At 42.5% G+C, this 14,037-nt stretch overlaps 1 protein-coding gene across 1 annotated transcript in view; it reads right to left on the bottom strand.

Annotated features, from left to right (window-relative positions):
• The window catches only part of CDC5L (cell division cycle 5 like), a 70,208-nt gene extending 59,424 nt beyond the window's left edge, over positions 1-10,784 (bottom strand). The window contains 5 exon segments of the mRNA XM_006172207.3: positions 1,699-1,798; positions 3,995-4,122; positions 5,550-5,711; positions 8,253-8,356; positions 10,600-10,784. Coding sequence (XP_006172269.1) covers positions 1,699-1,798; positions 3,995-4,122; positions 5,550-5,711; positions 8,253-8,356; positions 10,600-10,644 — 539 coding nt within the window. The 5' untranslated portion in view covers positions 10,645-10,784.
• Between the last annotated feature and the right edge of the window lie 3,253 nt (positions 10,785-14,037).

Below are 14,037 nucleotides of genomic sequence, written 5' to 3'. Positions count from 1 at the left end.
GAACCCAGAAGCTTGAGGAACATGCTAAGCACATGCACGTGCAAGCACAAAATCCTGAAAGAAGAAAGAAATGGAAAAAGGACTATGGTGAGACAACAGCCCAATGTGGGGTGCTTTCTCACTTTCCCTCTCTCTCCAGCAAGCATACGCGTCCTCTGGCAAATTATAACACATAGGTTGCCGGGAAAGTCATGATGTATTTTTCTATGATTTTCTATTCAAAAATGCATCAAGACTTTCCTGACAACCCAATATATATGCGTGTGTTATATTTAACCAAAATGGTTATATATAACAAATATAAAATACAAGACTTTTTCAGAGTAATGAAGAAGTTTAAGGAATATTAGCAAAACAAAAATAAGACTATTCCAATTATTCACTCAACAGGGCTGACAAAAATCATGCAGTTTTATTGGGCCTAACAATATATAAATTAACTGCTGAATTACAAAAGGAGACAACCATACCTTGCTTCTTCCAACTGTTTCTCTCTTGCTTTCCTTTTGGCCTTCTTTCCCTGAGTATTAGCCAGGCGAGCTCTAGCTTCAGAAAGCATTTCAAGTTCATCTGTAAAAATACAGAGAAAAATAAGTTTTTCTCCAACAGAAGCTAAGTATGTAGGAAACATACCCTATTGCTTAAAATGAGGGGTCAGGGAAACACACATGCGCGCACTCGCTCTTGCTCGCTCTCTCTCTCTCTCTCTCTCTCTCATTATATGAAATAGCATAATGGAAATAGTTTGAGTTTTGAAGTCACAGAAATGTAGGGTAAAAATCAGGCCCACTACTTGCTATTTGTATGACCTTGGCCACTTATTTATGACCCTCTCCATGAATGTGTTTCCCTATAAAACTAAGGAACAATTCCTACTCCACAGGGATGTTGAGAAGAGTTAAGTAAAATGAAATATGTAAAGCATCTAGCAAGTATTCACTTAATGGTGGCTTTATTTATCATATCCTTCATTACCATCTACTAACAGGCATACCACAAATTGTAAAATATTGTAAAAAACTATTTAAATATAAACAAAGTGCTGACTTCATTAAATAATTTTTCCCTCAGAGCATTTTCCTCCTCCAATGTATTTTCCATGGCTCTCTAGAATAAAGCAATAAATGCCATAACTAATAACTTGAAACAATTCTTACACAAGGCTACCCAATATAAACTCATGGGAACTTTTCCTTTTTTAAATAGTTCTTTATTTAATTTTACTTACTACTATTTTTTTTTTCAACTGGACGAGAGAAAGAGAGTGAGAAGGTGAGAAAGCAAGCCACCAGGTCTGGGATTTGAACTGCAGTCAGCCACATGGAGTACAGCACCCCAACCACCACACCACTTGCTGGTCCCACATGGGAACTTTTTTTTTGGAGAGGTTTTCGCTATAGGGCACATGCGCTTGCCAGACAGACAGAGAGAGACATAGAGACAGAAAGCGAGAAATCACCCCCCAGGGGGGATGGTCACGCCGCAATCCCTTCTCCATTCTCCTCCAAAATGGTTATATATAACAAATATAAAATACAAGACTTTTTCAGAGTAATGAAGAAGTTTAAGGAATATTAGCAAAACAAAAATAAGACTATTCCAATTATTCACTCAACAGGGCTGACAAAAATCATGCAGTTTTATTGGGCCTAACAATATATAAATTAACTGCTGAATTACAAAAGGAGACAACCATACCTTGCTTCTTCCAACTGTTTCTCTCTTGCTTTCCTTTTGGCCTTCTTTCCCTGAGTATTAGCCAGGCGAGCTCTAGCTTCAGAAAGCATTTCAAGTTCATCTGTAAAAATACAGAGAAAAATAAGTTTTTCTCCAACAGAAGCTAAGTATGTAGGAAACATACCCTATTGCTTAAAATGAGGGGTCAGGGAAACACACATGCGCGCACTCGCTCTTGCTCGCTCTCTCTCTCTCTCTCTCTCTCTCATTATATGAAATAGCATAATGGAAATAGTTTGAGTTTTGAAGTCACAGAAATGTAGGGTAAAAATCAGGCCCACTACTTGCTATTTGTATGACCTTGGCCACTTATTTATGACCCTCTCCATGAATGTGTTTCCCTATAAAACTAAGGAACAATTCCTACTCCACAGGGATGTTGAGAAGAGTTAAGTAAAATGAAATATGTAAAGCATCTAGCAAGTATTCACTTAATGGTGGCTTTATTTATCATATCCTTCATTACCATCTACTAACAGGCATACCACAAATTGTAAAATATTGTAAAAAACTATTTAAATATAAACAAAGTGCTGACTTCATTAAATAATTTTTCCCTCAGAGCATTTTCCTCCTCCAATGTATTTTCCATGGCTCTCTAGAATAAAGCAATAAATGCCATAACTAATAACTTGAAACAATTCTTACACAAGGCTACCCAATATAAACTCATGGGAACTTTTCCTTTTTTAAATAGTTCTTTATTTAATTTTACTTACTACTATTTTTTTTTTCAACTGGACGAGAGAAAGAGAGTGAGAAGGTGAGAAAGCAAGCCACCAGGTCTGGGATTTGAACTGCAGTCAGCCACATGGAGTACAGCACCCCAACCACCACACCACTTGCTGGTCCCACATGGGAACTTTTTTTTTGGAGAGGTTTTCGCTATAGGGCACATGCGCTTGCCAGACAGACAGAGAGAGACATAGAGACAGAAAGCGAGAAATCACCCCCCAGGGGGGATGGTCACGCCGCAATCCCTTCTCCATTCTCCTCTCAGGATCTTGGGCACGCACGCACACACGCCCGGCGTGAGTTATAATCCACCGGGTCCGGGACACGAACTGCAGTCGACTACATGGGAATCCAGCAACATAGCCATTACGCTAACTGCTGGTTCCCCGCACATGGGAACTTTTTTAAAAACCTCAGATTCGAGAATCCCTGCCCTTACACCGCACCTCAACCTCCAGCTTACTAACTTAGTGACTCTTGGGGAAGCTTGGTACCTCTATTTTTTAAAGTTCCCCATGTTAACTGTGATGCAGCCAACGTAGCCAGTATGCCTTTGGGAACCTCTGCTTTCAGACTTTTACATTTGAAAAACTCAACAAATATTCACTGAGTGCTTCATAACAATCCTGTAAAGTATAGTTAAAGCTCAGAGATTATGTGACTTGCCTAGGACAATAATAAGTGGCAAGCATAGGTCTAAAATCTAATTTCCCTAGAGCTGGCAGATGGTGTGGTTAAGGGACTGGACTCCCACGTAGCCAAATGAGGTTCGAGTCCTGGACCTGCCAGCTTGCTTTCTCACTTTCCCTCTCCCTCGCTGCCCTCTCTGGTAAAATTAAAAACTTAACTGGGGACAGCAGGTGGCATGCTGGTTAAGGTACTGGACTCCCATAGGGCGGACTGCGGTTTGTGTCCCAAACCTAGTGACTTGCTTTCTCACTTTCCTTCTCTCTCTGCCACTCTGGTCAAACTGAAAAATGATAATAAATAAAATGAAATAAATAATCTTTTAAAAATTAATTAAGTTAAATAAATAATTATCTTAAAAGATAAAACAAAATCTAATTTCTCTAATTCTCGACTCAATGCCTCACAGAATCAAAGTAAGTCTCCAGCACAGTCTTACAGTGTTGCCTTCTCAAGCCAACTGAGTGACTAGACTAAATCAAATAAGCAGTTAACAGAATGACTAGGGTCCAATACCCTGACTTGCTGCCTCCCGCCATGAACAGGACTGAAAAACAGGATATTCAAAGGCTCACTTCTAGCCTCCAGGCAATGTGCCCAGTAGTATTATACTGCTTAATTAAGTCAATTGAAGAAATGGAAGCTAAAGGGGCACTGTCCAAAACAACAACTACTCCATAAAAAAACATAAGGCTAGACATGTTAGAAAGATACTTAAAAGAAAAACTGCAGGGATTCTAAGTCGAAAACTAGAGAGCAACTAACAGAATTAAAGAGAAACCTGAGAAGTTTATAATTTCCAAGAAAATGAATTCTGACGCAAGCTTATACTTACCCTCATCCATATCAATTGGATCAGGCCGAGCTGGTTTTGTTTCTGGATTTGGATCTATTTCTCCAGGTTTAAGTTTCCGTGGATCATCTGTTGTTTCCTCTTCATTGTCTCTTTGGGCCGCTTTATCTCTACAAAGAAGCCCAGAAGAATTCATCACATTATTATACCATTTGGTATTAGAATTATGAGGTTGTCTAGCTCTGACACTCTTTTTTCTTTTTCCAAAAACCCATGCATGAATATTAACAAAATAAAGCATTTCTACTTTCACTTCATCTAAAAGAAAAGGTATTACAATTTTCTAATTTTAATTAGTGTTTCTTTTCTTTTTTGAGAGGTGTTTGCTATAGGGCGCATGCGCTCGCCAGACAGAGAGAGAGAGAGACAGAGAGACAGAAAGCGAGAAATCACTCCCCCAGGGGGAATGGTCACGCCACAATCCCTTCTCCTCCATTCTCCTCTTGGGATCCTGGGCACGCACGCACACGCGCCTGGCGTGAGTTTTAAGCCACCGGGTCCGGGACACAAACTGCGGTTGACTATGTGGGAGTCCAGCGACATAGCCATTACGCTAACTGCTGATCCCTTCAATTAGTGTTTTTATTCACTGTGAAATCGAATCTAAGCAACTCCTTAATCATAAATACAGTATAATCAAACCGAAATAAATAAATAAAACTATTAGTAAAGAATCAAAGTGTTCCAAGAGTAAATTCTCAGCAATGTGATTAAGGATGACTTTTTTTTCCCCATTCTTCTACTATGTTTACCCCAGATTTCTATGATGAACATTTATAATATGTACAGTCTTTTTTTTTTTTTTTTAGAGAGATTTTCACTGTAGGGCGCGTGCGCTCGCCAGACAGACAGAGAGAGACATAGAGACAGAAAGCGAGAAATCACCCCCCAGGGGGGATGGTCACGCCGCAATCCCTTCTCCTCCATTCTCCTCTCGGGATCTTGGGCACGCACGCACACGCGCCCGGCGTGAGTTTTAAGCCACCGGGTCCGGGACACGAACCGCGGTCGACTACGTGGGAGTCCAGCGACATAGCCATTACGCTAACTGCTGGTTCCCATATGTACAGTCTTTTAAACTATTCTATTAAAAAGTACATACTAGAAGACATCATTTTAATATGAAATTTGGAATCCATAATCCAATAGCTTTAGCTCTTGGCTTTACTCACATCTGCAATGAAAAGTTTAAAGACAAGAAATGCTGGGACCAGCAGTTAGCGTAATGGCTATGTCGCTGGACTCCCACGTAGTCGACCGCGGTTCGTGTCCCGGACCCGGTGGCTTAAAACGCACGCCGCGCGCATGTGTGTGCGTGCCCAAGATCCCAAGAGGAAAATGGAGGAGAAGGGATTGTGGCATGGTCATCCCCCCTGGGGGGGTGATTTCTTGCTTTCTGTCTCTGTCTGTCTGGCGAGCGCACGTGCCCTGTGGCAAAAACCTCTCCAAAAAAAAAAACAAGACAAGAAATGCTAAAAGTTTGTACAGTCTCATTCAGAATATATACACATTACACTGCTTTTGAAGATTTACTTACAGAAGAAATTCATAGTGTTCTAAGCACTGGGCTGCTGTTCTTCCAATGATTGGAGCAATGGTCCTCCACTGAGTTGGCATCAACTTAGCCAAGTGCAAGAGTTTTTCCTCTTCTTCTCTAGACCATTCGGTTTTTTTAATGCTTGGATCTAGCCACTCGTACCTATTAAAAATATACCACAGTATACATTAATCAGTCACCTAGCATAAGTATCCAATTTATACATTAAATACACTGACTTGTAAGGACTGAAAAACACTAGTCATCCTTCAATTACTAAAGCTGCTTTTTTAGAATTATTTATTTAATTCAATTATTATTATCACCATCATTGTCATTTTAATTTGATCAGATAGAGACAGAGAGACAGAGAAAGGGAAAGTGAGAAAGCAAGCCACCAGGTCCAGGACTCAAATGACAGTCGGACATGTGAGAACCCAGTGCCTTTAACCACCATGCCACCTGCTGGCCCCAAAAGCTGCTTTTTTTTGACAACAGAATATTCATTATGTGGTTAAACTTGCCCCATTCAATAATCCCCATCTCACCACATTCTGTCAGAATTTTACTTTCCTTATGCAAGATTACTAATGTTTATAAAAAGTACCAAGTGTAGGGAGGCAGCAGGTGGCATCGCGGTTAGGGTGCTGGATCCCACAGGGCCAGCTATGCGGTTAGAGTCCCAGACCTGGTAAACTGAAAACAATCATACCAAGGCATATGTGCATACATGCCCAAAATCCTAAAAGGAGAATGGAAGAGAAGGGACTATGGCATGGCCATCCCCCTGGAGGGTGATTTCTCACTTTCCCTCTTTCTGCTTCTCTCTAGTAAGTGCATATACCCTATTACAAAAACCCTAAAAAAAAAAGTAGCTGGACTGAAATATGGACATATGCTTTCTTCTCTACTATCATTTCTATTTATTTTACACTTTATTAGATTTTTTTAAGAGGTTTTTCGCTATAGGGCGTGTGCACTCACCAGAAAGACAGAGAGAGACAGAGAGACAGAAAGTGAGAAATCACCCCCAGGGGGATGGCCATGCCACAATCCCTTCTCCTCCATTCTCTTCTCAGGATCTTGGGCATGCACACACACGCACACGTGCCCGGCGTGAGTTTAAGCCACTGGGTCCAGGACTCAAACCACAGTCGACTACATGGGAGTCCAGCGACATAGCCATTATGCTAACTGCTGGTCCCTCACTTTATTAGATTTTGAAATTATTTGGAAATAAAATATTATCACCTTTTTTTTTTTTTTTTCCAGTTTTTCTAGTTTTCAGAATACGTTCCAAGGCTTTGACTGTTACAATACCGTGGCTTACCTTGTAAAACATTTGACTTAAACTCACTAAATGCTTTTCAACACCACGTGCTTCTCTTTGATTATGTTTCCTTTTTTTTTTTTTAAAAAAAAAAGAAGTATTTATTTATTATCATTATTTTTTCATTTTGATCAGAGAGAATGAAAGAGAGAAAAAAGTGAGAAAGCAAGCCACCAAGTCCAGGACTCACACTGTGGCCCCTTGATTAGGTTTCTAAATTTAAATGAAATTACTATGGCATCCTCTATCTTTTCTCACATTCCACCCAACACAACTTTTCCATCTAGTCTACTTAGCTGGATGAGAAACTAGCAAGCAGGACAGTCCTACCAAACACTGGAGTAGAAGCTCAGTGCCACTAAAACAAACAGAAATCAGAACCACTTCTTCAGTTTAAGAATTATTTTCCTCTTTGGAGTCAAATTATTATATGCTGAGTCTTTTCCTATCACTTATGCAATCCAAAGTATGTTTCTAGCACCACAGGGATTGGGGATAGGACCAAATCACTTATGCCAAGAACATATCACTTCATGTGTCTACTAGCCCATGGTTTAAAAGGTGATGTTACAGGTGTATTGCTGGCTTGTGTTATATTTTAGGATAGCAAATACATGGTATTTTAATTCTATTATGAGAAAACTCAACTACTGTAAGCCTGCCTAGAAAATTAACAATTACTGGGACCAGCAGTTGGTGTAATGGCTATGTCGCTAGACTCCCATGTAGTCGGACCACGGTTCGAGTCCCAGACCCAGTGGCTTAAACTCATGTTGGTCATGTGTGCATGAGTGCCCAAGATCTCAAGAGAAGAATGGAGGAGAAGAGATTGCAGCATGGCCATCCCCCCTGAGGGGTGATTTCTCACTTTCTGTCTCTGTCTCTCTCTGTCTTTCTGGCAAGAACACACCCTATAGCAAAAAACCTCTCCAAAAATAAAAAAAAAAAAAGTTAACAATTATTTATCATTTACTTCTTTGAGAAAGTAAGTTATAAAACAACCAACTTACAAACTTTTGAAACATGATCCATTTATAAGCTGAGAACCATCTGTTCCTAAAAGATTTTATGCTTCACAAAGCACTCTCAAACACACGAACTCATTTACGTGGAGTCTCACATCTCCATCAGTTATAGCCAAGTATTATCTCTAATTGGGAGGAAAATGGAGCAGAGTAGAGACAGAAAAATGACTTGCCTAAGGTCACATAGGAAGCAAGTGAGAGCTAACTCCAAATTCCAAATTCCCATCTCCTATTTCGTACTTTGCTACACTGTGATATATGCTTTCTTTAATATGGTTCAAACAAATGACATTTTCTTCATCATAATCAAAGTCATTTTCTGTTTTCCATGTTTTAACTGGTACGTACCATCTGGCTTTGCACTGCTTTGCTGATTTTCTATGCAGCAGTGAGGCAATCCTAGACCACTGGTTTTTCCCATATTTCATTACTGCTGCTTTCAGAATTTCATCCTAAAATAATTGCCAAGAAAAAGAGTACATTTGATCACAAAATTCCAAGTGAGAAAAGACAATATTTAAATTGACAGTGTTGCTGTAGGAAGAGAAAGGCAGGCAGGCAGGCAGGCAGGCATGCACACACACACATACACACACCCTTAGGTGAAAAAAAAATAGCTAAAATGATACACAAGAATCAACGCTCAGCAGAATGCAAAAAATGAAGAAGAAATCCTTTGTAAGGATATTCAGTCCTCCTTTACACATACACCCCTGAATTAACTGGGAGTAGGAACAGCCCAACCTGAGAATTCTTTTATGATGATTAACAAAAAGTATTCTCCAATGAGTGCCTGGCATTCTCTTTAAAAAACAGTACCTCATTCATTTATACATTCACTTAAAAAACACTTCCTGAACACCTACCTTGAACCAGATCTGGTGTACTTGAGGAAAAGAAATAAAATAGAACACATCCTCACCTCAAGAAGTAAACTGTGACTGTGTGAATCTATTCTCCATCCCAAGCTTCCTGTCTCCAGCTGATGCCTGGCATTTCCTCTCCAGTCCCTTAAGACCTTATATGACCCAAGAATCCACTTCTCAAGTGTAACATAAGAGTTAAATAAGTCTCCCTAACTCCCCCCTCTTCAGTCAGCTCTCTCTCCAGACTCTAGATGCTGTTTCACCAGGGAATCCATTAGTGTGGAATGTTCTAATCCTAGCACAACCTGACAAGCTAAACCACAGACATCAGATTATGGACCCATACATGAATGCAGTGAGAGTGTTTTAAGGTTTTTTCCATGTTAATCTCAAGCTACACACTTGAGCCACCTTGTTCTACTCCCAATATGAGAAATAAAAGACTGCAGGGCTCTAAACACGGCATTGGAATCCTGTTACTAGATTTTACACACCTGTCTCTCCTTCAGAAGGCATTCCTTCTCCAATTTAAGCAGCCTGGTTCCCTGAGTGCCGGTAGAGTTTTCACTGCCTTGATTTGTAACTTTGCTACAGGACTGCTATACTTAAGCATACCTTCAACCAAGCACATGCAGCGAGTATCCACCCTAGAGATTCACTCCCCAAATATGTGCCAAGCAATGTATTTCATGATGGTTATTGTTTTAGGTTCCAGGGATACCAAGACCACCTCTTGCAGTGCTGCTTGGTGTGAGAAAGAGAACCTAGCACTTACTCAAAGATTACCATGTGTCCCACTGTTCTAAACCTTCCAACTGCTAAACCTTCCAACTGTATTAACTCATTTAAACCTCAAGAGGTAGATATTGTTATTATCCCCACCTAGGAAAATGAGGCTTTGAGAGGTTAAGAAACTTATCCAGCATCACAGAAGGATGTGATACTGGCAAAATAACAAAACCATCTGTAATAGACGGATGAACAAGGGACCATGGGGCCAGAGCGGGGGTGCAACTAATTCCTACAAGGTAAACAAAGATTCCAAGAAGCGTTTTTGAATCCGCTTTGAAGGATGGTCAGAAGGATGCCAAGTACCAGGATAACATTCCAAGAAGACACAAGAAGTGAAAAGGCAACATGTGCCCCAGAAATAAATTCAGTGTGCTGGGAACTGAAAACGCACTAAAATCTTCTATTTTACTCCCACGATTCTGCCCCGTGACTATAAGTGGCATTATCCACTACATCCGTGGAGGCAGACCACAGGCAGTTCGTCCTATCTGGCCTGTTTGCAGGGACAGGCCGAGCGACAGGAACAGGAGACAGACGTTGGGGTCTGTCAGAGCACGGGCAGGTGAGGCCTCGGTAACAGCACCAGGGGGAACCTGGCACTCAGCGTGCCTTCGCTCTGCAAGGAAGTCAATGCAGAAGCAAAGTTGTAGTCACAACAACTTTATTTCTGAGTACCAGGGAGAGGCGCCGTGCCAGAGCTGAGAGGCGGTGGTGCCCCCAGAAGACAAACTCCGTCTCCCCCGCCACACCGGGAGGTCCTCCAGGGGAGAGGGAGCGCGTCCTCTATTCTCCGAATGTTCACCACGGGCCTAACAAGTGCCTGAGAGTGAACTTGGGGTGACTCGTCACGGTCCGCGTCCCTGAGGCGCTCGGTTGACACCGGGCCCGACACATAGCAAAAGTCTCGAGGGTTCGCTGTGGGGATAGCCCCCAACGCAGACCCCCAAGGGACCCTCCCCGCCGCCCGACCTCCGTGCGCAGGCGCAAATCGGCCCGAGGGGGCGGAGGGCAGCGGACGGCGGGAAAAGGAGACTCACCTCGGTGTTCCTCCACACGCCCCCCTTGATCATAATTCGAGGCATCTTGGCGGCGGGGTGTCGAGGCAAGCGGCCGAGAGGAGCTTCAGAGAAGTAGTAACGGGCGCTTCAGTCACGGGACCCGAAGCCTCCACTTCCTCCAAGCGCGACCTTCTGCTTTGAAGAGCTCTGCGCAGGCGCAAGCTCGTAGAAAGCGGAATAGCAAATCTCGCGAGATCTCGGTGTCTGAAAGGAAAGCAGTGTCGCGTGAAAGCTCGCGTGCACGCTGACTGACAGAAAACCATCAAACCGCTCTGGCCCCAAGCGCCCTACGCCGCGCGCAGGTCCGAGACAGGTTAGAGGAACCCGCAAATCTCGCGAGATTCCAGCCGTGGAACTTGGCTGCGAGTGGAGTGGTGAGTGTCGTGACGTCACCTAGCGGCAGGCAGTAGGAACGTCACGCGTGTAGTTTCGCCCAGTTGGTCTGGAAAGAGCATTATTGTTAATACCGGATTAAGCACTTTAGTAAGGATTTATTCACAAAATACGTAGAAGGAAATAGCTTATCTGCAGTTCCCTGACCTGTAAAATAATCGATAGTAATGGTACCAATCTCGTAGGATTGTCCTAAGTGCTAAATAAGATCATAAACCCAGCACAGTATCTGATACGCAATAGCTATTAAGAAAAAAAAAAATTTTTTTGGAGAGGTTTTTTACTATAGGGCGCGTTCGCTCGCCAGACAGAGAGACAGAGAGACAGAAAGCAAGAAATCACCCCCCAGAGGGGTTGGCCACGCCACAATCCCTTCTACTCCATTCTCCTCTCGGGATCTTGGGCACACACACACACGCGCCCGGCGTAGGTTTTAAGCCACCGGGTCCAGGATGCGAACCGCGGTCGACTATGTGGGAGTCCAGCGACACAGCCATTACGCTAACTGCTGGTTCCCCAGAAAAAAAATTTTTTTTAAAAAGTAGCTTTTTCAAGTAGGGTAACACCAACTTCACCTCCTACTCAAGCGATCAGTGGTGGTGCCAGAAACCCTCAGAAATGTCGGGCCAGAGTTTTTTTCATTACAATTGCATCTATTTGGATTAATAGTGAGTAAATATTGATAGGTACTGATACTAGACACTCCGGGTTGAGTTTAAATCTTGGTTCTCTTATCAGCTTGAGTAATAACCTCTGAATTTTCAGTGACCTCCTCTGAAAAATAAAACTGAAAATATTGATACCTGCCTCATAAACTGGAGGGGGCAGGTGCTGTGGTTTTCCAGCATGTCCTTAATCCCCATCAGTGTTGAGACATGAGAGCTTTAAGAGATGATTAGGGCACGAAGGCATGCCATTATCTTGGGAGTGGGTTAGTTGCCCTGAGAGTGAGTTCCTGGTAAAAGTTAAGTGTTCAGCGCCCGTCCTCTCTCGCTCTTTTGTCCTGCTTTCTGCCCCAGGATAACACCACAGGGAGGCCCTCACCAGATACTGTACTTCCCAACCTCCAGAGTTGTGAGCCAAATAAACTTGTATTGTTTATAAATTACCCAGTCTCTGATATTCTGTTTTAGCAACACAGAATGAACACAACAGGTTGGTTGAAACATAACTAAAACCCACTGATGTAGGTATTGTCAAGCTCTCTGCCCTCCCACCTCCCAGTAACCTACTCAGTGTCCTTTACCATTTCAGGACATCCCTTTAGTGACAGCCCTGGAAAGTATTTAGTTGGTGGACTGGGAGACTGTTATGGGGTAGCTATCTGGTAGGAGGGTGGGGCTAGAGGACAGAAGGATGCATGGGGTATAGTTATTGTGGTTGTGTTTACAAAGCAGGACAGTATTAACATAGTGACTTTCTCTTTGTATGTCTTCATTTCTCCATTTACTCCTTCTGAGAGAACTAAACTTTTTTGATTCCTTTTTTTTTTTTACCTTGAAACGGTAAATTGGTTCAATAAAATAACTTCTCTCTGTTGAGGGAGGCACTGTAGGATTATGAGGAGTACAGAGACTTGCCCTTCTAAGATGCCAGTTCACTCCTATGTCTGCAGTCACCAGGCAGCAAGTCAAGTCACAAGCCATTTTCTGTCTCAGGACCTCTCTTTGTAATGTTCCCCTGCTGGATGCATGACCATTGTCTTCTACTCCCCCACCCCCAACATACACTAAGTTGCCATGGTTACACATGCGCACATGAGCACACAGTGCCATTTGATCAATCTGATCAAAGGTGAACCAATTAGGTCTCTTTGGCAAGAATTCTGACACTGGAACCTAGACGTGGTCAGTCTCTTTGCTGGCTTCTGAATCTCTAACATGTAACACCCAAGAGTTGTCTACCATGTGTCCATGGAAGTCAGAAATCACGCTGTTTTCACCACCAAGAGACTATGCAGAAAGAGTTAAAATTAGGGGCAAAAGCCTATAGCAAAACTAAGGCTTAGCTGGAAGTCAAGATTAGCCATCCATGCAATGCTCATCATTGCCACAAATAAACATATACAATTTCTGTAAAGACTCTGTCCTGCTTTGTAAACACAACCACAATAACTATACCCCATGCATCCTTCTGTCCTCCAGCCCCACCCTCCTACCAGGTAGCTACCCCTAAGGCCCTCCTTCCCCATTTAGAAATTCCTCAGCCAGCTTAGAGGAAAGCTAATGTCCTGGTGTCAGGTTACCACAAAATGGAATTCCTGGAACCCTAAATTTGGTAATTCACATCACATTGCTAAACCAATCACTTAAATTGGCTTGTGTGTCCTCTATTGACACTTCCTTGTGGTGGATCCAATTGTAGTTTGGGAATTTTTCCCAGGAGCTCATCTTTGTAGGTTTTATTTCTAGGGGATCCTCCTATCCCCTGAGTTGGTTTACAAGGAGGATTTGCTTTTTCTTGGGCCCCAGAGGCTCAAGGGTCTTTTTGAGCTCATTGCTCTATTTGGGATCAATATTTCAATTGGGTAATTTATATCTAGACTCCACATCCACATGGCACAGGCTTGGTATACACATTTCTCACAGTAGACCTTTTCTTTTTTGTATTTAATTTTGTTCATTGTCATTATTTTATTTTATTTTATCTTGAAGTTGACCACAGAAAGACAAGGAGGGAAGAAAAGTGAGAAAGCAAACTGCCAGGTCCAGGACTCGAACCGTGGTCAGCCATGTGGGAGTCCAGCCACCTTAACCACCACACCACCTGCCAGGCCCAACAGGAAATCTTGTCTTCACAAGCTTATATCTAGACCCCAGACTTCTAAGCCCAGCCACAACCTAGACAGTTCCACAAGTGTGTGTCCTCCAAGTCAACTTGCCCAGCACTGACCTCCTCTCAGAAAACCTGTACTTCCCCACTATTCCTTTTTTCAGTGATACAGGGGTGCCATTTACAGTTGTGTGAGAAGCTCACTGCAGTGAGCAGGTGAGGACTGTATCTGCCAGGAGGGCAGCTTTCCCT

This window comes from Tupaia chinensis, unplaced genomic scaffold (assembly GCF_000334495.1).
Source record: "Tupaia chinensis unplaced genomic scaffold, TupChi_1.0 Scaffold000252_1, whole genome shotgun sequence".
NCBI classification, from domain to species: Eukaryota; Metazoa; Chordata; class Mammalia; order Scandentia; family Tupaiidae; genus Tupaia; species Tupaia belangeri.
The sequence above is the reverse complement of the archived record's forward strand: the minus strand, read 5'-3'. Positions and strand labels throughout refer to the sequence as shown.